Consider the following 24,712-nt stretch of genomic DNA (forward strand, 5'->3'; position numbering starts at 1 on the left):
AATTACCTCGCCAGACAGGGGAGCCCTTGGAACCAAGTGTTTGGAAAAAGCGCTACGAGTAGCTCCTGTATCGACCAGAAATTGATCAGTGGAACCCAAGACATGTGCTTCTATGTATGGACCCCTTTGATCAACCGGTACCTCAACCGATTCCACACCCCATCCTACGCAATCCTATGCATAGCGCTCATCGCGTGGCTCGACAGAGCCACCCTCATTGATCTGATATTGATTACGATTATCGAACGTATTATAATCTGTCCGACCACGACCCCTTGCTCCATATCCTCCACGATCATTTGCTCCATACCCTCTTGGCCCTCCATAATTATTCCTAGATCTTCCACTTCCTCGTCCCCTCAAATTACACTGTTCTCGAAACACCGGACAGTCTGCAATCCAATGTCCAAACTGTTTACAGTATGCACACTGATTCACAGATATGTCGGAACGAGGAGGAGGAGCATTATTATACGATCCTCGTCCCCCTCGATTGTTTCCCCTCGTAGCCTGAACCTGAGCCAACATTACCTTCGTCTTCAAATCCTTCGCTTTCTTATCACTACTTTCCTTTGCCTCCAATTCCTGTCGTTCATAATATTGAGCCATAGTAAATAAAGAAGCAGGGGTTGCCGTGGTCCACGAGCTTTCACTCGCCTTTAAACGTTTTGCAATCTCCGGTAGGAGATTAGCCACATACTTGTCAACAAATAAATGTCTGCCTGTATCTTCTGTTAATGATTGTCCACTGTAATCATGGAACGCTTCCTCAAAGCGAGAAAAGAAATCAGAAACCGATTCATCCGTTTTCTGCTTACAAGAGGCTAGTATGGTCCAATCAATCTATTTAGCGGGAACGAGCGTCTTTAATTTTTTTAGTATGGCCCCTGGAAGGTCTAATATTAATTGACAAGGCTTACATGCTGGTTTCCTGGCTAAATCAGCTTGAACTATATCTTTCCAACTGGCCCCGAGAGTCGTGTGATCATCAAACTTACGAATCGCTCTCCACATATCAGGGGGCAATATTAGCCCAAAAAACAGATCAATATCAACTAACGTCATAATACACGAAGAAATTGCACTTTCAACACTTTCATAGAAAGCCGCTGGATTTTTACGGGGATCAGGCAAAGCATTCTTAAGCGCCATAACATCTGCTCTATTCCAGGGCGTATAAACCCAATTATATATAAAATAACCCTTCGCGTCTTTAGATGTTTTATCATCATCTGTGCCATCCCCTTTATGAGGGACATACAAAGGCGCAGCTTCTCGCATAGGTCTAACATTAATCGCAGCGATCTTATCTGTTCCAAAGATAGAGCATTCTTTGGATATCTCCGCCGATCCGGACGCAGGTGGAAGTTCCTTTGACTTTTCCAACTCCCGTAGCCGTGTCGCCTCATTCCGTAGCTGAACCAAACGTTCGAAAAATTCATCCACATCTGAAAGAACAAAAAGACCTTTACGAAAGTTATCGCGACCCTTGGATATATCCCTGGGTTCTAACTCTGTAGAATACTTTCTAAATCGATCAACAACCTCATCACCAAAATGATCTAAAAAATACAACCGCTCCCTCTCAGACCATTGTTCCATCTGCTTACTAATGTCAGAAACAGTTACGGAATTAACGTTTAGCTTTCGTGCAAACGAACGCAATTCCGCAGTTCGATCCGACGATAACCTTGTACGCTGTGCAGTCTGATCGTCCTCATCCGAGTCCTTGTTCGGAGCCGTAGGTGCGACGTACGGAGGCGGACAGCGTTCTAATAATGAAAAATCATCTGTTTCATTAGTAAGGACCGGATAAAGAGGATGCCGGATGGGAAACTGACCATTAACCTGCAAATTATGTTCTCGAGTCTCCCTCTCTTTCTGTTCCTGAGACTCCTTCTCCTGTAGCTGTAAAGCTTTGTCACGTGCAGCCTTTCGCTGCACCTTCTCCGCCAAGGCTTCCTCACGCTTCACTCGTTCACGCACCTCTTTCTCCCACATACGCACACAATCAAACATATCTTGTCTAGACCTTCGCTGAAACAAACACTGCTCTACATATTGAACCTTTCGAAGATCAAATGACCCATGTAGTGGCCACCGTAATTCACGATCGGTTTTGGTATACTTGTGCCATAACGTGCTGTACATTATTGGCGGAATGCCAAATTTTACATACATCTCACGATTTGGAGTCCCCTCTGGGGGAGCCGGCTGTGATTTATTTAATCGATAATTGGTACCATTTTCAAAGCAGCACATCCCTCGGAGCGTGCTGAAAACAGGCATGTTCAAAAGTACCACAAAAACGCGATACTACGCAAAATGGCACTTAATGTGCTTCATACACGGTGTGCCGTTCAAATCAAATAAATCAGAGAAATATCCCTACATGCCTGCCTATGTGAGGTGCACTCCACATATTCAAATTCAAATTCAAAGATTCAAACGTTAGCTAACTTCAAACAAATTCAAATTCAAATTCAGAAAGCCATAGTGAGTGTCAGTAGACTACCTCACCAGTCAAAAGCTTACCAAATATCTTCAAACGTCCAAGATCCAACTGCCAAGTTCTGTAATCGAATCAGCCAAAATGGTACATCACGACAATCCAAGATCAGAATCTCAGTCGAAGACCGGCGCCACCTGGAAGGTCAGATCAGAAGGAAAGGAAAAAACACCGTGGGTGCCAAGACTCGGGTCACTCAGTGGCAGCGATCGCTTCCATGGCGAGTTTCCAAACCTTCGTCGCGACCTTTCCTTCGGGCATCCGAGTCGCCGATGAGTCCCTTCGTGGTCGCCAATTGTGGTGTTGGGTTCGAATCAGGCCTACATACTCTGCTAAACTCTCGAACACCTTAGTATAGAAGTTGGCACGGACACTGGAAAATGCAAAAGACAAGTTTATTAAAACCCCATGGGGTGGTGGTACATTCCTACAGCACCCTTCGGCAATGTAAGAAGTAGCACACCGAACATCGGTGCGCGACCTCTTTTATACAGTTTAATAACAATAAAAAGGTAGGCGGTTACAAGTTTACACATTTTAGGTACATATAAGGTCATTTTTGGAACACAGCCAGCATGGGGGAGGAGTCCAATAGCACTGGTCAGTTTGTGCTAACATTCCTAAAGAATGACCAGTTAATGCATAGTGCGCATGTGTGCTTGACCAGTACTAAAAATAGCCTGTTGCTGAGCAAAGTAGATGACCATGGATATCGAGAAAGGACGAAAGGGCACACTGACCACGAGGCAGCGTGTTCATACAAAATGGAAGTCGGAAGGATTCAAAATGGCCCCCGTACATTTTGTTCAAGTTAACGGAAAGATCGTGTAGCTGAGCTAAACGCTAACTCAGGAGCTGCCAAAACACGACACCACATCAAGCTCTCTTACACTTTTAATTCCTACCAGTATGAATATGTGACTTGTACACCTAGTGACTCTCATTGTCTTATGTATCATTTCATGTGTATCAAACTACACTCTTGTATGATTCATTGTCTCCTTATATTTGTGATGCACATTGTCCTGATACCCTAAATTGGGATGAGTGGAGCTACAAAAGAATTTAAAGATAAAAATGTAATTAATGAGTGCTATTTAAATCTTTATCAGTGATCTTACCTGTGCTGGTACATCTGACATTCTTAGAGTGCATACATATTTTGCATGCAGGAGCTGAACAAAGTCAAAAACCTCTCTTCAAACCATTGTCTCTTAAGCACTTGTGAAGTCATAAAAAGTTGAGAGCTTTTGTTTCACTTCATTGTATTGACTTCTTGTTGCTGGATAGCGCCTAGCTAGGATTATACTCCAATAAAAGTAGGGCTAATGGCCTTTTAAGTGAGGCCTTTGTATTGGGACCAGCTTGAAGTGAAAATAACAATTCCTCCTCATCCCTTGGCAGTTGCTGGTCCAAACAGAAAGCAGCCAATGTGCAGGAGCTACTAAATGTTTTCCGGTGTTGTCAAATTACTGTGGTACAAATTCACACTATTTTACTGGGACCGGACCAAATATAGCTGAATAATAGCTGCCGGATAAGGGATCCTGCTGTATCCCCCTCATTTCCAACCTAGCAACAAGCTATATCACATAACGCCGAACAAATGAATAAAATGATTAACCTATTGGCTTTACTATTAGCAGTTCCAAATAAATGTGTAACAACAATGCTTATCCTGCGAATAATTAGACTTGAAAATGTTTCAGTTAAAAAAAAGAAGAGACTGTGAATTAAAGATTACTAAGTTCTGTGGTTGAGGTAGTGATCTTAGAGGTGTCTCAGTCACTCTTCTTGTCCCCTTAGTACCAATTTCCTCTGCAATTGCTTGTTCTTGTAAAGATTAACACAATTTACTTCCCCACATCTTTCTGAAATCCTGTCTGCTTATCTTGCACATCTCCTTCTTTATCTCTGCCTTTTCTTCTCTGTCCTTCTTCATGGGCTTTCCGGTGTCACATTTAATTCATGAGGCCCTCTCTCTCCTACTCCTTATCTGTGAAAACAGCATTTTTCTTTCTGTTAGTGCTATCAATATCTCACAGCTCTACGTACCTGCTTCACACACTTGCACATAAAATTGTAATTACTATTGCCACATATGTGACCATCTGTCTATGCACTCTGCAGACACACCAAGGATTGCATGGGAATGAAATCTGAACACCTTTATGATCCTGTAGCAGGCACTGTGAGAAACTTGCACGCCCTTCTGCCTCAACTCCAAGGCTCTCGATCATACTCAGTCATGAACAGCACATACTTGCAATTTAATCACTAAGCGGGGATTCCGTTCACAGAATGTGAAGCCTCATGTTGCATACAAAAAAAAATAACTGGAAAAAACAAATATGCTAAAGCAAGCGAAGATTAGATTGAAATGTGAAATGTGAACAGGGACTGCATCACTTGGAAGGATGCTTTTACAGTCATCGTTGAGAAATCAATCATTGTTTTTACTATTAATGTTCGGACCCATTGGAATGTACGTTTTTAATTACTGCTTGGTTTGAGCACTAGTAGGTCTCACCAAAGGTCTCATCACAGTTATAAACCTGGCTGTAGCTAAGGGGCTACAGCCCCTTAGGCTACATATACCAGGTGTCCTATACCAGTGCTATAGTTGTTGCATAACACATGATTGATTATAATAGTATTCAGTTTATGGTGAATGTGTCTCGGACCACTCTTTATATTCCCTTTGCTGGGGCAGCTGTGCGCTTTATAAGGTCACCTAACATTAACATTAACATTAACCCTCCTGGCCCCCGCTAGAACCCGACCTAATGTGCATTCGTATATGAATCCTTTTGTTACAGGGTTCCTACATATTTAGTAGAACTGTGTTTCTGGACGACATAGACTTCAAAAGATGGGAACTCAGTTCACCCGTATTTATCCCATAATGTTGGCCTGGTTCCTAGCTAGCTCACAGCTCCCCTATAGGACCTCTAACCTTTCCAGAGTGACAGATGGCATCAGCAACCTCGAATATGGAGCCCTCTATTATTCCCCAAGGAATCATGGAAACAAATCTACCCTTTTGTTGGTTTTATTTTTGCATGGCCAATGTGATACAAATAAAATATCAATTAGGTTGTAAATATTTGCTAAAACAATTGCATTATTGCATAGAAAGAGTGTGCTGCAATTATCAGACAGAAGAAACAGAGCGTTGTAACCAGCATTACAAGAATGGTGAAAAAGGTAAACAGTTGCAACCATTATGACGTTACTATGATTATACTCCTACCTAACACTACCTATATTATAGAGAGCATAGTGGGAGTACTACCTGCCAGATCCCCTGGGATAGGCTAACCCCCGATATCTGAGTGTGATGTATCTGGAAGTCGGCCTTTGCAGAACATGCTATCATCTGTAGAAAGATAGGGGTCAGAGTCAACAGGACTGCATCTCGGTCACAACGAGTTCCAGCCGGGACAATCCCAGCCGAAGTGCTGCTCTGCCCAATGTGGCGCAGATCCCGTTTATATAATAAAAGCACTGTTCGAGTCACACTGTGTCAAAGGTGCAGTGCTGATGCTATAGTTATTCTGGAACTGAAGAGCTGTCTCCAGACGAAAAAGGGTATTGCGATCCATGTACTCTAGCCTTGGACAGAATGTACGAATAAGATGCTAATGCTTGATATGAAATGAACATCGTATATAATAAATCCCCAATGCATTATTGTGTAAGCACAAAGCATGTAAAAAGCCACAAGAAGTAAAACGATGTCAAACGTGGAACAAAAATGGAGACTGAGCACAGGCCCTGTCACGCCTCAATACACTTTCATGCCAAACAACTGATAATAAATTGAGTGGTGGCTGCCCCTCCAACTTCAGACCAGTGAATCTTTTGTCTCTATCATCCACTTCTGCTTTTCCCATGGCACCTCCTCAGCCAACTCCACGCATCATTGGACTGTGGTGCAATCATCAGGGTGAGGTCAAACACCGTTGCTAGGCTGACAGAGGTTTGTGTCTGATAATACCAACCTTGTGGATAGCGCCAGAGGAATAGGGAATCTGTCTGTTTCCATCTCCAGTGTGTGGATTCCATTCTGTCAGATAAAGGAGGTTGTCGGGGATGAGAAATGAACCATCATTCTAGTTATATTAGCTTCTGAGATATCATTGATTAAAACTGCAGTCACCACTGGCACCTCTAACCCTGAAGGGAAATCAGTTGGCAGGTACTACTGGTGTTCTCAGTGGCTGCTATGGGAGTTGCCTCACGAGTTGGGTGCCTTTACCTCTTTAAAATCTTGGCACAGTGGTTACTTAGATTGAAGCACCTACTCCTACAGGCATCCTCAGGATAGCCCACTAATCTGCCACTGTCCCCTACTAAAGAGAAAGTGCAGTGTGCGCCTTGACTATAATGGGCTTGCTAATATGCGTTATAGAATTCCAATAGAAGCCCAGGTTAGATGTGCTGGAAATCTAACCTGTGCTTCTATTGGAATTCTATAATGCATATTAGCAAGCCCATTTTCGCCATTTTAGCGGCAGTTTCCTGCCACTAAAACGGCGATATTTTTAACGAGGTTCTTGCTAATATGCCCCAAGGTTCCTCACAGAAACAAAAAATAGTAGATGCTCCCGGTGGTATCTTCAGTGAACCAGTGTCTGGTTGCTGGTGCCCAGCAGGGGTCACATTCTAGTTTAGTGAACTCCAAAGACTAGTCAAGGCGCACACTGCACATAATTTTAGCGAGGGTCTTGCTAATATGCCCCCTTGTTTTTTGGGTGATGGGGTTTTAAGTAAGGTATTTGGGATTTTAAGTGTCACTCCTTTTAATTCAGGTATTTGGATTATTATTCGGGGTGACACGCTCTATTTATAGACCATCCAAAAGTACAAATGGCAGCTACTTAAAAGCAGAATCTAAGTAGCCAGTACTCCTCCCTGTACCACGTAAAAATAGGCTCTCATATTTTCTTGAGGTTTCCAAACCTTCTGACAAATCCAAGCTGACCAGGAGACTCAATAAAGGACCATAAGTGTTACGAGACTTAAAGATCATCAAAAAGCTAACTCATAGCATAAGGGAGCTGTAAATGATGTTTGATGTTGTAACTCGTGCTCAGAGGTTGCTTGGATATTCTGGTTTTCATTTTATAGTCTGTTTTCAAGTGTGCAATCATACTTACAAGACATTACCATACTTCTTTTTTATGAATTAAAACAATATTTATTTATTGTGAACTTCATCCAGGGACTTCAGAGTGCTATAAAATGAGACCATATGCAAAAAAGCCCTTGTTGCACGTTACACATCATGTTGGAATTTTTAGGGGTACCCCACTTCTTCTTTGGTGAAATGTGTTTATGTGAAAAGAAACGCAGGTTCTCAGCGTAAAAGTGATTCTCACAAGTGTTAAGACAAGTAAATAAATGTATGTTTAGGAAGTGCCTCACATAAGCAACCACCACGGAGCGATTGGCAGGTTCTTGCCAAATTGCTCACTCTCTTATCATTAGCACTTTCCTAAAAAGAAACAAAATCGAATGCCCAAAACATTGTGAGAATAGAATATATGTCTGTGGGGCCTAAAAACTACTAACTGTATATAGTACACATCTAAACATATATGCTCCTATAGATCCCAGTTTAGAGAGGAGAGCATTCTTCCTCACAAGTACTACAAAACTTTAAAAAATGAGTAACGGAAGAGCACACTGCACTTGTCTTTAATTTGTAGTGCCCGGACCATAGTAAAAACATACCCGTTTGGACCATTTTAAGCTGAACGGCTGATATGTTTCATTGCCACTTCACTTTTTGGCAAATTCGTTAGGGCGCAGGGGCCCCATTGTGAGAAGTTGGCCTGGTATATGATGTCCACAGTTCTGTGGGCACCCTGTATCAGTCCAAACAATCCCTTATGGTGGTGGTTGTAAGTCAACCTTATAGACAAGCTATCCTAGGGGTAGCATGGACTAAGCAGCCTTAAAGGCTTAACTCCAAAGGACATGTGAAGCCAGCTGTTTTACCATATGCAATCCTGTAATATCAAATGAAAGGACACCACACAAGTTATATATTATCCAAATATATGTATTTATTCCCCACTACTCTTTATGAGCAATGAAGCACAAGCGTTTAAATAAAAGCACAGTATAACATAGACAAGTTGCACGTCTTTGGATGAGGCCGGTGGCCACTCAAACCATATATCAAAAAAGTGGTATAACAATCACTAATCGATTAGGGGTATGGCCTGGGGCTTGTGAATCGCTGGGACTACACTGGACTAACAACAGTTAGGACGGGAGTAGCCCGCGGGATTCGGGTGCAGTGCGGGAAGCACGGCCTGCACCAATGTAAAGTCAATGGTGCGTAAAAGTTACAAAGTTATTGCAAAAGGAGTCTTCCGACTGGACTAGGACTACCACACTTTAGACTTAGGCACTAGAGGTATGTACCAGTGTGGGAACACCGGCGCTAGTAAGTTACCTCACCCACAGGAAGCGGGTGCACAGGTGCCAATCTGTGTCGGGTTTCGTCACGCAGTTCGATGGTGCCTGAGGATGAAGATGCTGCAGGCGTCCAGAAGAGAAGTGTCCAATGCGATCCAAGGGTGGATCGAAGTTGATGGGTACCTGAAAGCAGAGGGGACAGAGTCTGGGTCACTAGCCAGTGACCAGGAAGGAACCAGGCGATGTTGGGCGCAATCAGGTTGATGTCTGGTGCCTTGTCTCCACTCCCACGTGGACTCTGGGGCACCGAGGATGTCCTGGAGTGGATCACGAGCTGTCCCACAAAGGCTCTCGCTGTCGGCGGTGTCGGCTTCCGGTTCAGAGTCAACAAGCCTTGGCAAGGGCAACCCACGCAGGATTCGAAGAAGGCTTAACACTCGGACCAGCAAGGTCAGAGCGGGTGCTCCTTTTCAGGGGAGCGAGGGCCAGTCTGGAGCAACCAGACCAGCCGTGTAAATTCTTAGGTTCGTCAGTTCTGGGGCCACTAGCCAACGGGCAAGCGAACAGACCAACGCGTCAAGCAGGAAGATGCAAAAAGGCCCCACGCAGCACTCGTCGAGTGTGGAGGGGTGAGCTTCGGTGCACAAGCTGCTCGGGGCTGGAGCTTCTCAAACTCCAATGCACAGCTTCGAGGGAGCCTCGGGTGCTGCACGGTCAGCGCTTTGTTGTTCCTCCAAGATAGCCGCTCCCACGCTTCAGGTCGCCTCCACTGGTCTCAGCTTTGCAGGGACTGTGGATCGGGCTGTTAGAAGGCAGGCACGCTGGGTCTTGTCGATCTCTGTCGCTCGAGTTCCGGCGGGAACTGCAACAAAGCAAACGTCGAGGTGCTGGATGGTGCCTGTTTGCACAGGGTGGTCACTCATTGACCACAAGGGAGATTCTTCAGTCTTCCACGTCGAGTGGGATGTCGAAGGGTCCAGAGTTTCGTTTCATAAGTTTCAGTCAGGATAATCAGATGTGCATTGGCACTGCTCCCACCTATATTCCAAATCTGGGGGCTGGATTACCTGCTAGGTCCCTCCTATGGGTGGGACCCAGGAAGGGGGTGGTTACACCCCCTTCCTTTGTCCAGTTTGCCACCAAGACTGGGGCTGGAGTGCCCCAGAACCGGTTTGACTGGAATCTGCCCAGTGACACCTTGTGTGCCCCAGGCAGTGTCTAGTTTCTTTCAACCCTCCCTGCTACAATCCACTATCTCCTGTCTGGGGTGGTGTGACACCTCCCTGAGAACAGGAAACTCTTTGTCCAGGCGTCCTCTGCCAAGTTTTGGTCAGCAGCAGGAGGTCAGACATGTGTCTGTGGCAGCAGCATCCATTTTGTGATGCTGGGGCTCTGGTTAGGATTAACCGCGTTTTCAGTAAAGTAACATGTCTTCTCCCTCTAGAAGGGTGGAATGCTACCCCCGTCGCCAGAACTGGCGAGGGGGTAGTATTCCAAAGTGTATGACACCAAACACAACATGTTTTGATAAAGCCAAATCAAAGTTAGCAATAACCGCGAGGATTATAATGCACTTAAGAGTATATGGCATGGCAGTATCTCTGGAACAGCAGTAAGGAAATGGTTCTGAACACTGCAGACAGGCTCAGCTCATGCTAGAGCACCATCTCACATAAAACCAAGCACTCTGCCTCCAGGATTGTAAAGGCCTGCCATAGGAGTGACTGATAGGTATATATGTGTCCAGATGTAGGTTTTAGATATAGGTATACTATACCTAAGCAAGGGGGGATTACACCACCTTGCCCCAGCTGTGTGAACAGCCAGTTGTGTCGATTTAAGTACCAGCCAGGGGTGGCAAAAGATATGCTGCAGCCCCTAGTAGGCCTTGGATGCACCTATGCCCTGGCCACCTATAGTGCATGGTACAGGGGCTGACAAGGTGTCCAGTACCAAATTGGTTATGTACCTATAGTACATGTCTGTGAATTTAGAGAGAGAACAGCAGGCTGTGGGTCTGATTCGCAGGCCCACAGCCACATTAAGTCGAAAACCAGTGAAGCAAAAAGCAAAAATTGGGGTGACCATAGGATAGCAGACCCTACTCTCCTACACCCATTCCACCTTTAGGATGCACTAGACCATGTGGTTACCAGGTGCACGCCTACCAGCAGGCCATATGCAGAAGCATAGGGAGAGGTATCCACTTAATCGCCACAGGCTCAGCATCTTCCACGTCTGAATTAGCCCCTACTTTAGATGAGAACCATGTGTTACAGTTTTCTTCTTTTCTTTAGGCTCTGGGGAGATTAACCGATTTGCCCAGAATCGAAGGATGGTGAGCCGAGGCCAGTATTCAAACCTGGCTTCCCTGTTCCAAAGTCAGCAGCTCTAACCATTAGGCTGCATCTTTTCCCTAGATAGTGAAACTGTTGTTCTCCACTGTAGTCTGTGTACCTGACCCCTTCACATCATGAAGTAAGTCTCGAGTGATCACCCTTGCTACTATTGAGAGAGAGTGCCGTGCTTAAAGGAAGTTTCTTGGCTATCCATTTCTCAGTACAACAGTATTGTGACCTCTGAGACTAGTAGTACTTGGTCATGAGCCATACAGGGTACCCTGAGACTGCCCAAGGACTGCAAGAAAATACTCCTCAAGCTCCCTGTGTTACAGTCACCATTACGTTGGCTTTCACATAAACAGAGTTCTGCCTTTCCTTACATAAGGAGCAATGACATGCATGCACTAACAATAGGACAATGTGTAATTAATGTGTAAATGAAATCAATATACCTGCAGCTGTCTCACGTCCTTCTGATTTTTCATGCTGAGCCTTTCCTTTACTGTTGATTTAGCTAGAATCAAGGCACACGCTTTTGGTCAATGCCTGCATCCTTCTTCTCTTTTTAAACTCTACACTATTCTCTAACAACCGGATTGAGTTGTATTTCAAAGAACTTGGAAACAGTAGTACAAAACTACTAGATATTCACAAACACTTTTATTCAGAGTTTGTGGCAGCAACAATGCTTTTTCTAATGTACCAGTCCCACTTTAGGAGTTTGTAAACTTTTAGCTATACCTAAAATGGGAATTGCAAACTCGTACCAATTTGGTTATCAGGAAGGGTCGTGTTGCAGGTGTTGCTTCTAAATACTGATTCAGTATGTGTTTAGTTTATTTACAGGAAGTGATGGCACTCTTGCTTTTGCATGTATTAGATATAACTGTGGCTAATAAGTACACGGTGCAAACAGGTCAGGGGAGAACAAACCCAAGTAAAACAACCCCTGCACAAGCGTGGATGTGAGTCCACACGTACAAATGAACAAAAGTCCTGTGCACATGTTAGTATGTAATGGGTTTTAGTGTAAAAACCAAATTCTGACACAATGAACTTGTAGAAATAATGAAGGTGAATATCTTGAAAAGTTTCAGCAGATGGATTTATAAGTCAATCCAGATCAGTACAGAGTACATTCAACCAGCCGACACGTGTTTCGTCACAACGTGTTACAATTATGACTCTTCAGGGCTGAAGGTTGTGTGTATGCGGCAAAGGTTTGTTGCGAATTTATTCCAAACGGGTAGTTGTGAAGAAACGAGCGATCCTTGTAAAGATCGGTAGATATAAAATAACCATCTCTGCACGTCTCAGGGTAAAGACAATCGATTGTAAAGGACGGGTCCTTCCCTTATGGTGCTGGATCTGTGCTGTAGTGCAGCACGTCTCAAGGTGTGTTCTTTGTATCCCGGATTCAACAGAAAAATCCTGCCTCACACTTCAGGGTCTTATGCACCCCACACCCCGCCCTTCCGCGCACACAGCGGCATATCGCTTTCCTGCTGGCCACGGAGCCCAGATCCCTTTGAGCCACTGAGCTCAGCACTTGTGATCAACATACCAGCCACACCGTCTTATTCACTGCTAAGCTCCACGGACCCGTGTACACACGGCGTCGATTGCTTTATTCAAGGACCCCCCGCCAGACTGCATTGCCTGTCCTTTTTGGCTTCCAGGTAAGACGTGTTCACAACCACCGCATTATTACCCTTAGCTTGTGAAGCAACCTGGCTTCAACCCCGCATGTCTCCTTCTTCCTTAGGTCACCGGCCCCCAGCCAGGACCCCTTTGTTACATTCCCGGAGCATCGGACAAGTTAACTTCCCGCCTCCTCCCCCTACCACCTTAGGGTGCACTCGGCAACCTCCCACGACCGCTCATCTCACAGTTTTCTTTCACAGAATCTTCATTAACCTAGCCAGGAGTCGGACCCTCCTGCTCCTCCATGGACCACTGTGTCCTCTCGTCATGCGCTCGAGGTTACACTTTTTCTCTGCCATTCTGCCATCGCAGTGCGTGTTGGCTTCTGATCGTAATCTCCTATGCATCCTCCACTGGGCGCTCTCACCCTATGTGAGACGTGCGATTCTCTCCCTCCACCTTAATCACTATGTTTTGTTTCTCTTTGATGCTAACCCTGAATCTAAATAGGAGAATCTTAATCTCTCAAATTCGGCGTTTTCCACTTTCACGCACAGCAGTTTATTTCGTTTGTGACCTCTTAGCACATAGTGCATAGTTCTGTCACTACCACTGCTTTTAATGTGATAGGCATTCTCTTGACATCTGTATGCCGCAATAACACCTAATCCATAATATGACTCTTGATATGGGACCTTATGAATGACATGAAGTACAAACTATTAGCTTTTAATAACCAGTATAACTCCCTTCTATGTCTTTCTTTCCCTCCTTTTGTCCCCAATTCTCTTTTTTCAGTATGATGTTGGTTTTGTATATAGTGCTATCTCAGGCTTACAGTATCACTGTCCTGATGATGATCCCAGTTACCTCATGAATGGGATTGAAACGCCGTCCACCATAACAAACAGCGTGCACACAAATAACTCTCACTGTATGTGTCACATGTGTTGCATCATTTCATGCTTGTCGTACCATGTATAATTAAGAACAAGCAATCTGTCTGTTTCGCCTGACTGTCTTGAATTGTGTTCTTGTTTTTTATGATTTTTTTGTTAAAGTTGTCACCTTGTCATCTTGTCACACTTGTTTGTGTATTGCCTTGGTGCTGGCACTCCCCCAAGACCCTCAGGCACAACACATGGCCTTCCGACGTCGTATGCTGGACTGCCAGAGGGAGACCGCAGAGCAGGTGCGGTTGGGCTTTGGCATCATGGCAACCAAACTTGACGCCATCCTTGGGTGTGTGGGCCTACTCCATTGTCTCCAACGAGCCTTGTCTGACATCGCTGGAGTCATGACGCGGAGAGAAGAACACCTGTCCACTCAGAGTGGCTTCAGCGATACCAGCTGTGAGCTGGCACACATCCAGAGGCTCATGGAGAACACAATACGAAAGGAGGCGGAAAGGATGGCAGCCACCGCTGCACATCAGCGGAATGTAGCTGGGATCTACCATGCCCTGCAGATCCTCATAATGGTATTGCTGCAACAAGGTGTGGCTAAGTTGTATGCTGCTGCCCCCACACCATCCACATCTCTGCCCCCTGATGTGTCCATGCCTCCCTGTGTGGCAGGCCTAACCACTCCGTCACCTGATGTTACAGTTCCACACAATGGAGCCCACAATCCGCCTCCGGTCCCTGACGTGTCATTGGTAGGTGGGGCAGGGCACACGGGATGAGGACATGGATGGGATTGTGGTCAGAAGGGCTCATTAGCATTCTTTTCCGCCACCTGGCCTTTTTCTCGTTGGTCCCGCATATGGCCTCATGACCTTCCACTGACCCCCGATTCACTCAGATGCAGTCACCTTGGACAGCGACATGGACTGCCACATCATGTTTGATGACCAGTGACACGGCGACCAAACTGTGGACTGTACCCCTCCTCGTCTGCAGTACTTGTCTTCCACGGATGGACTCGGGCTGGCCATCCACGGGCCTATTGGTGTGGTGTATTCAGCAGTGCCCTGTACCACTCCAGCTGCGGATCTGCTATGGATGTGCAATATACTTCCAGTGACGCACTGCTGTGTCATGTCTTTCACCATACATGTATGTATGTGTGGATGAATGTAGGGACAGTGATTTCACATGCGTCAATGATGCTCATCCTGTGGGATGCCAGTCTGATGGTGTTACATTGCGATGTGTGCACGGGTCCCCTGGACACCACAAGAGGGACACATGCACCAGCCACTTTCTAGTCCTGACATGGACTGAACCACGCCCAGTGCCCACGAATCATTTTTGCAAACCTCTCGCTGTTCTGGCATACTGCCGGCCAGACCACTCTGCCCACTCTTCCAGGGGGGCCTCATTGCTACCCATCGAAGGCGTATTCGCTGGAGGTGTGCAGGTCATTGGTCTAGTTGTCAGCATGTCACAGCCACTCCCTGAGGGCAAGTTTGCACACACACCACAAACATCCATCACAAGTGTCACAGGCCATGTGACCCTGCAAATATAAGGGGCAAATGACATCACATACCCCTCTGTCGGTGGTGACTGGATGACGGACCTGAGGCCTTGAGGCCAGCACGGCCTACCACCATGTGGCACTGACTGGGATTGAACAGGGTTTGTAGCACACGCTGCATTGCGACCGGCACAGATACCCCGCCACGGGACGGTGACTTTGGGTGCACTGAGTCATTGGCACCTTCAGCTGCTGAGTGGGTGTGCAGCCTCTGTGATGCCCATCCCGGCGGTCCGGACTGCTCAGGATATTTGTGACTTGCTGGACCGCAGTGTAGGCCGAGACAGCGGCCTGCGCGGACCTACAGCCACGTGGCCTCGCTTCCGGGTTCACAGAGTTAGTGGCACCCATTGGGCTAAGCGGCTGTGCAGGCTGCGATGTTGCCGGGCGCCCTGGTATGTCCCATCCCACGGTGTACTCATGTCCAAGACAAACGTGAGAGCTGGTAGCCTGCGTAATGTGTGGATGCATGGCGTGGAGGGTGCCATGTCCGTGGGCCCCGGGCTTGTGGCTTGCAGTGGCACATGGTGGGACCTGCAGTCTACACGCCAGTGGTGGAAGGTGAGCAGTGAGATCCGTGCGGGCATGCTCCGATGGGCGGCGGTAGGGACTGGGGTCCCTCTGCCTGGGTGTGCATGGGCGGGCAGGCAGGCACTGTTATCTTGTGCAGTTGTGCGTACTGTGCCAGTCATGTATCTGGACTCTGTTTCAGATGAAGCCTCTGCCTCAGATGTGTGACCTGGTTTACTGCCATACGTACCGGCAAGTGGTTTGAGACACACCGGTGTCAGTGTGAACAGTGTGGCCTGGGTGCGCAGGGTCGTTTGTCTCTCTCTCCCCCTCTCTTCTCTCTCTCTCTCCCCCACTCTTCTCTCTCTCTCTCCCCCTCTCCTCTTCTCTATCTCTCTCTCCCTCCCTCTCTTCTTCTCTCTCTCTCCTTCGCTCTCTCTCTGTCCTTTGATGTGCACAGGACACACTTTTTCATCATGTTTTTTGTCTTGCAGGCTGTGGCCTACGTATTGTGTCGAGGGGAGTCGCCACGTGTCTTCATTTGATTTCTGTGTTATTTTAATAAAGTTTCATTGTTTACTTCGAAAAGTGTATGTGTGATGCTCATTTCTGTGACGGCACATGCATGTCACTATTTATGATTGTGCGACATCAGGCGCAGGGCCGTTTCTACCATTAGGCAAGACTAGGCGGCTGCCTAGGGCGGCAAAATGGCTAGGGCGGCAAAAGGGGGATTTTTTTTTAATTTGAACCTACGAAAGTAAATCTAGGCTGCTGCCTAGGCTTGCCTAATGGTAGAAACTGCCCTGCATGCCCGCTGCTGACTACCACTACCTAATGCGTCAGAAGAGGAAGTGTGCTTTGGCACGCTCAATTGATAAACTAAAAAAAAGTACTGGTGAAGACATCTCACAAATACGCACATTTTGCATCTAAACAAAATGTCTTTCGGTAATCCAACTGCAAAGTGGATTCGTACTCAAATACGCCGACTTTTGAACAAAAATAACCCCTCCTCTCCCTAAATAAAAAAGAAGAAGTACCTGTTGCATCGCCAGAACCCTCAAAACTATGGAAAAGTATGACTTTCCATGCAGTCTTAAGGGCTTATTGTGCATATGCGCACCAGCACCGTTGATTGCACGCCTGACCTAGAGAAGCGTCCTTTCACTTCACCGGAAGGACTAACGCTTTGTAAGAAGGAACACAAATGAGGGATTGAGAGACCAGCCATCAGGTGCGGTCAACGTTTGGATAGATTTCCTGGAAGTGTCTTGTCTGTAATTTTTGCATTAGGAAGTGGGTGAGCTGCACCGAGCAGCTCTTGTTTCCACCATTCATATCCCCAGGGACAGGCTATAGTGCCATCATTCCTCGTTATGCGTTTTTGCATGGCGTTAGATTTTACTGCACAACGACTTCTTACGTCGTGCCCTGTGTGCTCTGCATGATTTTTCTGTCCAGCAGATCAGTGCTGCACGTTGTTGATCTCCACGAGACTGCTCGTCCCGGTCCCGCAACAATTCACTGTGGAGTTTAATGAGGAGAGAGGACCTGGGAGAGGAGGTGATAAGACGGGAGTAGGGAGAGGAGAGGTGCAGAAGAATAACTGCAAACTGAGGTGTGAGGAGAGCTGAGGGAAACGTGCAGAAGGGGACGCGAGGGGTGAAGAGAAAGACCCGCGGGAGGAGAGGTGCACGGGGTGATGTGAGGGTCAGAGGGAGCCATGCACTAGGGACAGTGACTGGTGCAGAAAGCCCTGCAGAGGAGAGAGGGGATCTGGAAGGTGGCCTTCTGGGAGAGAGGCACCAAACACCGAGGTTGCAGGGATAAGAAAGGAGTGCAGGAGAAGAAGTGAAAACTAGAAGGAGGAAGCAGGGTGCGCTCCAGGGTAAGCGGGAGGCGCCGTGGGAGAAGCGATAGCTGGCAAGTGAAGGTGGAGTATCGGCATGTGGAACGAGAAGGGCACGAGGACAGAGAGTTGAATGATCCATGCAAGAGGGAAGGGGCCCCAGTGACGCGATAGCAAGGACACTACTGAGGACTGTCACTGAGCGAGAGGTGCTGAGGGGTGCTACCCACAGAAAAGCACTGAGGACTGGCCCTGATTGAATGATAGTGAAGGGCCCTGAGGACTGGCACCGATGATTGGTACTCAAAGACTGTTTTGATAATTGGTACTCACAGAGGGGCACTGAGGACTGGTACTGAGGGAGGTGTACCGAAGACTGGCGCTGAGGACTGCTCCTAACAGAGGGGCACTGAGGACTGTTACTGGAGAGGGATTATGCGGACTGGCACTGAGCGAAGGGCACTGAGGATTGGTACTCACGCAGGGCCACTGAGGACTGTTACTGAGCGAGCAGTTCTGAGGACTGGTGCTTAAAGAGGACTGACCCTGAACAAGAAGTACTGAAGACTACTATTAACGAGGGGAAGGGGAAGGGGTCCAAGGACTAGTATTTGTGAAGGTCATTGAGGACTGGCACTGAGGGGAACTGAGACTGGCATTGAGCGAGGAGCACTGAGGACTGGCACAATAGACAGGGGTATTAAGGACTGGCACTGAGAATTTGTACTCACCAAGGGTCTCTCACGACTGATACAGACCAATTGAGCATTGAAGACCGTGTTGAGTGAGGGGTACAGAGGACAGGTACTGACCAAGTGACGCTGAAGACTGTGGTCACTGTGGAGTACTGAGGGCACGTACTGACCGAGTGAGCATTGTAGACTTTGTTCACTGAGGGGTACTGAAGACAGGTACTGACAGTGAGCATTGACTATGTTCATTGAGGGATTCTGAAGACAGGCACTGACAGAGTGAGTATTGAAAACTGTGTTCCCTGAGGGGTATTGAGGACAGGTACTGGCCGAGTGAGCATTGAAAACTGTGTTCACTGGAAGTATTGAGGACAGGTACTGACAGTGACTTTGAAAACTGTTCATCTAGGAGGACTGAGGACAGGTACTGGCTGAGTGAGCACGGAAGACTGTGTTCACTGATGGATACTGAGGACAGGTACTGAGTGAGTGAGTATTGCAAGTTACTATTTATGTTGTTTATGGTTTTGAAAACGAGGTGCACTTGACGCCTCAGTGGTATTTAAACACAAGGCTCTATTGGGCATCCGTGTACATAGTTCTGTGAGTGTATGACTACCGTAACAGACTGGCCTTGGCCTTTTGTTGAGGTCGTTTGCAGGACTGACTGTTGTGATCATGTTTCCTGATAGTAAATGAGATTAACATAGAAGGGTTCGGTAGTAGAGGGTGTGCCTCGCTAGCCTGGATGACAAGGGAAAAGAGTGATGGTAGTAAAAGGGAGGGGGCGGCATTTTTCAATTCTTGCCTAGGGCGGCAAAGCACCTAGAAATGGCCCTGATCAGGCGGATTATTTTGTACATGTTTTGGTGTAGCTGATGTGTCATGTCTTTGGTGTGGGGTCCCGGGGAGGGGTGGTCCTGAGTGTGGTGTCAATCAATCAATCAATCAATCAATGCATTTGTAGAGCACACTACTTACCTGCGAGGGTCTCAATGCGCTGGGGGGGGGGTGCTGCTACTGCGGGAGCAGCCAGGTCTTGAGAAGTCTCCTGAAGGTCATCAGGTCCTGGGTCTGTCGTTGGCAGATGGGGAGGGTGTTCCATTTTTTGGCGGCGAGGTGGGAGAAGGACCTGCCGCCGCGGTTCACTCATCGGATGCGGGGCAACGGTGGCGAGGACGAGGTCAGCGGAGCGAAGCTGTCGGTTCCGGGTGTAGAAGGTGAGTCGTTTGTTGAGGTATGTTGGTCCAGTGTTGTGGAGTGCTTTGTGAGCGTGGGTGAGGAGCTTGTAAGTGATCCTCTTGTTGACGGGGAGCCAGTGCAGGTTTCTCAGGTGGGATGTGATGTGGGTGTGGCGGGGGATGTCGAGGATGAGGCGTGCAGAGGCGTTCTGTATGCATTGTAGTCGTTTCTGGAGTTTGGCCGAGGATCCAGCGTAGAGTGCGTTGTCGTATTCCAGTCTGCTGCTGACGAGGGCCTGTGTGTCCGTCCTTCTGGTTCCGGTGGTGATTCATCTGTAGATCTTGCGAAGCATGCGGAGAGTGTTTAAGCAGGAGGAGGAGACCGCGTTGACTTTCTGGGTCACTGACAGCGATTAGTGCAGGATGACCCCCAGGTTGCATGAGTGGTCAGTGCGCTTCGGTGCAGCTCCCAGCACGGACTGCCACCATGAGTCATCCCAGGTGGAGGGGGAGGAGCTAAGGATGAGGACTTCTGTCTTGTCTAAGTTCAGTTTCAGGTTGCTGTTCTTCATCCATTCGGCGACGGCCTTCATTCTTTTGTGGAGGTTGGTTTTGGCGGTGGTGGGGGCCTTGGTGAGGAAGAGGATCAGCTGGGTGTCGTTTGTGTATGAAATGATGTTGAGGTTATGTGAATGTTGAAGAGTGTCGGACTGAGGGATGATCCTTGGGGTACGCTGCAGATGATCTTGATGTCTTTAGATCGGAATGGAGGGAGGCGGACGCTCTGGGTTCTGCCGGTGAGGAAGGAGGTGGTCCAGTCCAAAGCTTTGTCACGGATCCCTGCGTTGTAGAGGCGTGTGCATAGGATGTGGTGGCAGACGGTGTCAAAGGTGGCCGAGAGGTCCAGGAGGATGAGGGCCGTGGTTTCTCCGTTGTACAGCAGGGTCTTGATGTCGTCGGTAGTGGCGATGAGGGCTGTTTTGTGCTGTTATTGCTGCGGAATCCGGATTGGGCAGGGTCCAGGATGTTGTTCTCTTCGAGAAAGGAGGTCAGTTGTTTGTTGACCGTGGGTGTTGTGGCCCTCTTGGGTATCCATGCTGCATGTGAAGTTGCTCTATGGCATCTGTTTGTCTTCAGGTGTGGATGTGGCCTGTGCTCCTTTTTGTGGTGGAGGCTGTGGTCCGACTTTACACCAGGTCAGGGCAGGTGTACATTTCCTGTTGCTAACGCGCCTTATCGCGTGTTTTGTGTTCCTATCGCCAATCTGGCTGGTGGTTGTGAATGTTGAGGTGTGGCGTTGTCGCGGATTTTGTCACGGGAATGCCTACTTTGCATCTCATTAGCGATAGTTGTGGGGGTCCTCTGTGGCAATGTTTTTTGCGGCTGCTATCGCGGGAAAACTGGTGCTGTGGGCTGTTAGCACCAGCTTGTAAATGGTGGGGTAAATTTATCTCGACTTTGGCTGTGATGAAGTGGCGTTAATTTGCCGATAGCTCCTTGAGAATATGCCCCTTGGATTTTTACAGGAAAACATAACTGCTGTGTTGGACATAATAAAAAAACTAGAGTCTGAAACCCCCCTTCTCTGCCAAGTGTTCAGCATCATTGGTGTAGATGTGAAACATCTCCTTGGGAGTAGGCTGGGCAACACCGTTAGTGACTCTGGCATTGCAACATGTTCCATGTTAGAGTGCTTGCCACTTGGTAAGCAAAGCAATGTTGAAGAGCAATTCAGGAACTTTTATTTTACAGTGTATGAGCAATGGCTTGCAATGATGCATAGAAATATACCTTTACCAACCATGGCATTTGAAGTCAATGAAACCTCACTGTGGTACTCTGTACAAGTTCTAGATCCCTTCCGTAAAGGGGAATTTCCTCTGTAGTTTCAAATGTGCTGCTTTATTTTTGAGCGCTTAAATAACTCTGAGGACATAAGCGCCCAGTTCAATGCAAATGTTGCAGAACCTGCCCTGAGAATAGCAATCTTCAAGTGCACCAGTATTGGCATGGAAAGGTATGTCAATGGCCAGAGTTAACAAATTGTGTACTGGCTGTTTTGGCGTTGCCCATCTCAAGTGTCAATGTTGAAAGGGCCTTTTCACAGAAAAGGGTTTACATGGGAAGGAAAGAGCGAGCGCACATGACCAAAGGCTCACTGACGAAGTATTGTATGGTGTACTAAAATAAGTTACATTTGCAAAAATGTATTTGGACCTCATATACACTACACGTACACTGTCTATATACCATGCGCTATCAGTGCATAAAGCAAGCAATAATAAAAGCAAAACATTCCATAAATACTAGAAAAATAATGTTTCTGTTGTTTTTAAATGTGCAAAATTGTGTAACCACTGATAACCACTGTTTTAAAAAATATTGAAATCACTTGAAAACACTGAAAAAAACCACCAGAATTTACCAAAAATAGAAACTGAAACAAGGAAAGCCTATTCATTATCTATCTATTTGCACATAGGTTGCTTTTTAAAATTATGAATTTTTTTATAGCCAATATTTAATACACATGGCCCCAGTGTTCATGTGAGGAAAGAACATACTTGACTCTATATTCAAAGTCAATATTCAGGCAGGAGAATGTTCATTTTGGCCCATGTCATTTTGGGCATCCTCTCTTCCATCAGTTTGCCCCTACTTCCACTAGAAATAGACCTGGATTTATCAGCCAATATCATATACATCCCTGGAAAACGGGGTACATTTGGAAATACTTTAAGGGTATATGTTTTTACATACTGGCTGTGAATATCTTTGTTTGTTGTAATCCTGGTTTGATAATTTCTTTATTTGGTATTTTTTAAAGGCTTAGGTTTTCAACTTTTTCATGTGTGATTTAAATATAGACTTGATATATATCTTAATAGATACACACTCATCTGGAAAGGAAGCTTGTTACCTTTTGCTAGTTTCCTGCATCACTGAAATATTCTGACCTAAATGCCATCTCTTCAGCTTCTGGTGGAAAGTGAAGTGGTAGGGGATAGATGAGTCAGTTATAAAAACACTTTTATCACCAAAGATAACATGGAATTTCAGTGTTATGGATAAATACATGCTCTACGAATCCATCAATAGTAGTACTGTCTTTAAACCCATCGTTGGATTCTTCTGTAGGTTTGTCTACAATCCCAACCTCATTCTAAAACATTATCTTCTAACCATACTTTGGTAAGGGGTGTCACCATCACTACTTAATTTATTCAGTACAGGGCCCACATTCTTCTTAGGGACCACCTCACTGATGACTGTTGAAGCTACCAAATCCCAAAGCTGCCTAGTCTTGATTCTACCTCATTCTTCTTTTTTCCACCACCCTATGTTTCCTTTCTGTTTATCTCACTCTTTTGAGTACTTTTTCATTTAAATTTTTTCCCACTGCCACTATTTTAATATTGTATCTTCCTTCTTCTTTCTTTCCTCTCAGACTTTCTCTCTTTTATGTTCTAAGTCGAAATCTCATGATGAAAAATACGCCTGGTCATCAAAAATAAGGTCTAATGGCCACTTGCACAAATTAGGTGCTGGCTCACTGCATACTTTAAGACTCAGCCACATTGATAGCTGCTAATTTCCATGTGTTGTAGACAGTGGAACAGAGTATTGTCCATCTCAAATGGGAGCGGTTAATGCTGGCATGTTACATATTCAATACATACTGTTCAAGCTTGCCAGGACCTAGTTTTTTTAACTCAGAAAACAGTGTAATTTTGGGGACTATTTAACATTGCTCTCTAATACTTAAAATATTTTTCTCATTTCTTTTTAGGACATTATTTATTTTTCACAAAACGTATTCATACCCATACATGCAACAGAAAACAGATCTTAAGGTAATTATTGTAGATCATTTGGCTTTTATGTGTGCATGCTCTAAATGTTGGATCCTTGTCTTGTGAAATACTTCAAATAATGTGCAAAAATATTGAACAGCAATGCTATAAAATCAACAGTATGTTACATTTGATAAGTTGTTGGACTTTAATGTTGAACTTTGTTGGTCTCTATTTTTGCCCTGATATTTTTAAAGTTTCAGAATACGTAGATTTGGAGTGAATTTATGAGCACTGTATTTTGGACCTTATTTTATAATAGGGGGGAATAGGTGGCTGGATGAGGAGAATGATTGCTGCGTGAACCAGCGAGGTCTATATGAAGGTATTGGGTGTGGTGTGTGAATGAGCCAGAGGAATGGAGGTCTGTAGGTTCCATTTTGGATAGCGCTGATCTGGCCTTTTTGTACACAATGGAGGTAAGGTTGTTTTATCAGACAGTGGACATGTATTGTTGACATTTCTGAAGCCGGAGTGAGAAAACCCAGATGCTAAAATGAGGTAAAAGGAGTTAAGGCTCCTTTTGAAATTCAGTTAGGCCTTTTGCTGACCAGGATCTTCTGAGTACTCTTCCTGACACTGCCATTTGGAGGATGATTGAGGTGAAGTGTGGGACAGCAGAATGTTGTGTAACATGGATGGGATGCTTTAGGTGAGACCCAACCTTTTGCTTTTCCCTGATTACACTTTCAGTTGGCTGATGTCAGGCAGGTGCAGAAACTTCATACCTATTTGTCCCTCTTTTGTGGTTTCTTTCTCCAGGCTGAAACAGGTCTGCTGTGAAAAGTGCCACTATCTACAAACGTTGTGTATGGAGAGCAGTCGGGATAGGACTCTTGAACGGAGAAAGTGGCGACAATAGACATACATCTCCAATCTGCTTTTACTGTAAAAAAATAAATGGAACATCACTACCCTACTTGTTGTTTCAATTCCAAACCTTCTAGGACTAAAGAAAGTAGTACTATGGTGGGTCACAGAGGCTGTTTTACTACCTGACAGACAGCTACCCAGAGGTGAGGGAACATCGCCTGATTCTGGCACCTTGCTGGAAAAGTTGTCAACCTGACCTGGAGTACCTAGGAGGCAGACTGTCTGTGAGTGGGCAGGAGCCTGTTGAGGAGGAGCAAGGTTCAGCATGTCCTCCGTGCCTGTGGGAATTTCAGAAGACAAATAGTCGTGTGATCGAACTGTGGTCTCCAGTTTGTGGGACTA

The 24,712-nt window shown here is 46.1% G+C and overlaps 1 protein-coding gene across 2 annotated transcripts in view; it reads left to right on the forward strand.

The window, feature by feature from the left end:
* The window catches only part of ADGB (androglobin), a 1,448,570-nt gene that overhangs the window by 747,408 nt on the left and 676,450 nt on the right, over positions 1-24,712 (forward strand). For both annotated transcript variants that reach the window (XM_078649209.1, XM_078649210.1), the window contains exon 16: positions 23,434-23,497. In XM_078649209.1, the coding sequence (XP_078505335.1) occupies positions 23,434-23,497 (64 nt within the window). The remainder of the gene's footprint in view (positions 1-23,433; positions 23,498-24,712) is intronic.

Source organism: Lissotriton helveticus, chromosome 6 (genome assembly GCF_964261635.1).
Source record: "Lissotriton helveticus chromosome 6, aLisHel1.1, whole genome shotgun sequence".
NCBI lineage: Eukaryota > Metazoa > Chordata > Amphibia > Caudata > Salamandridae > Lissotriton > Lissotriton helveticus.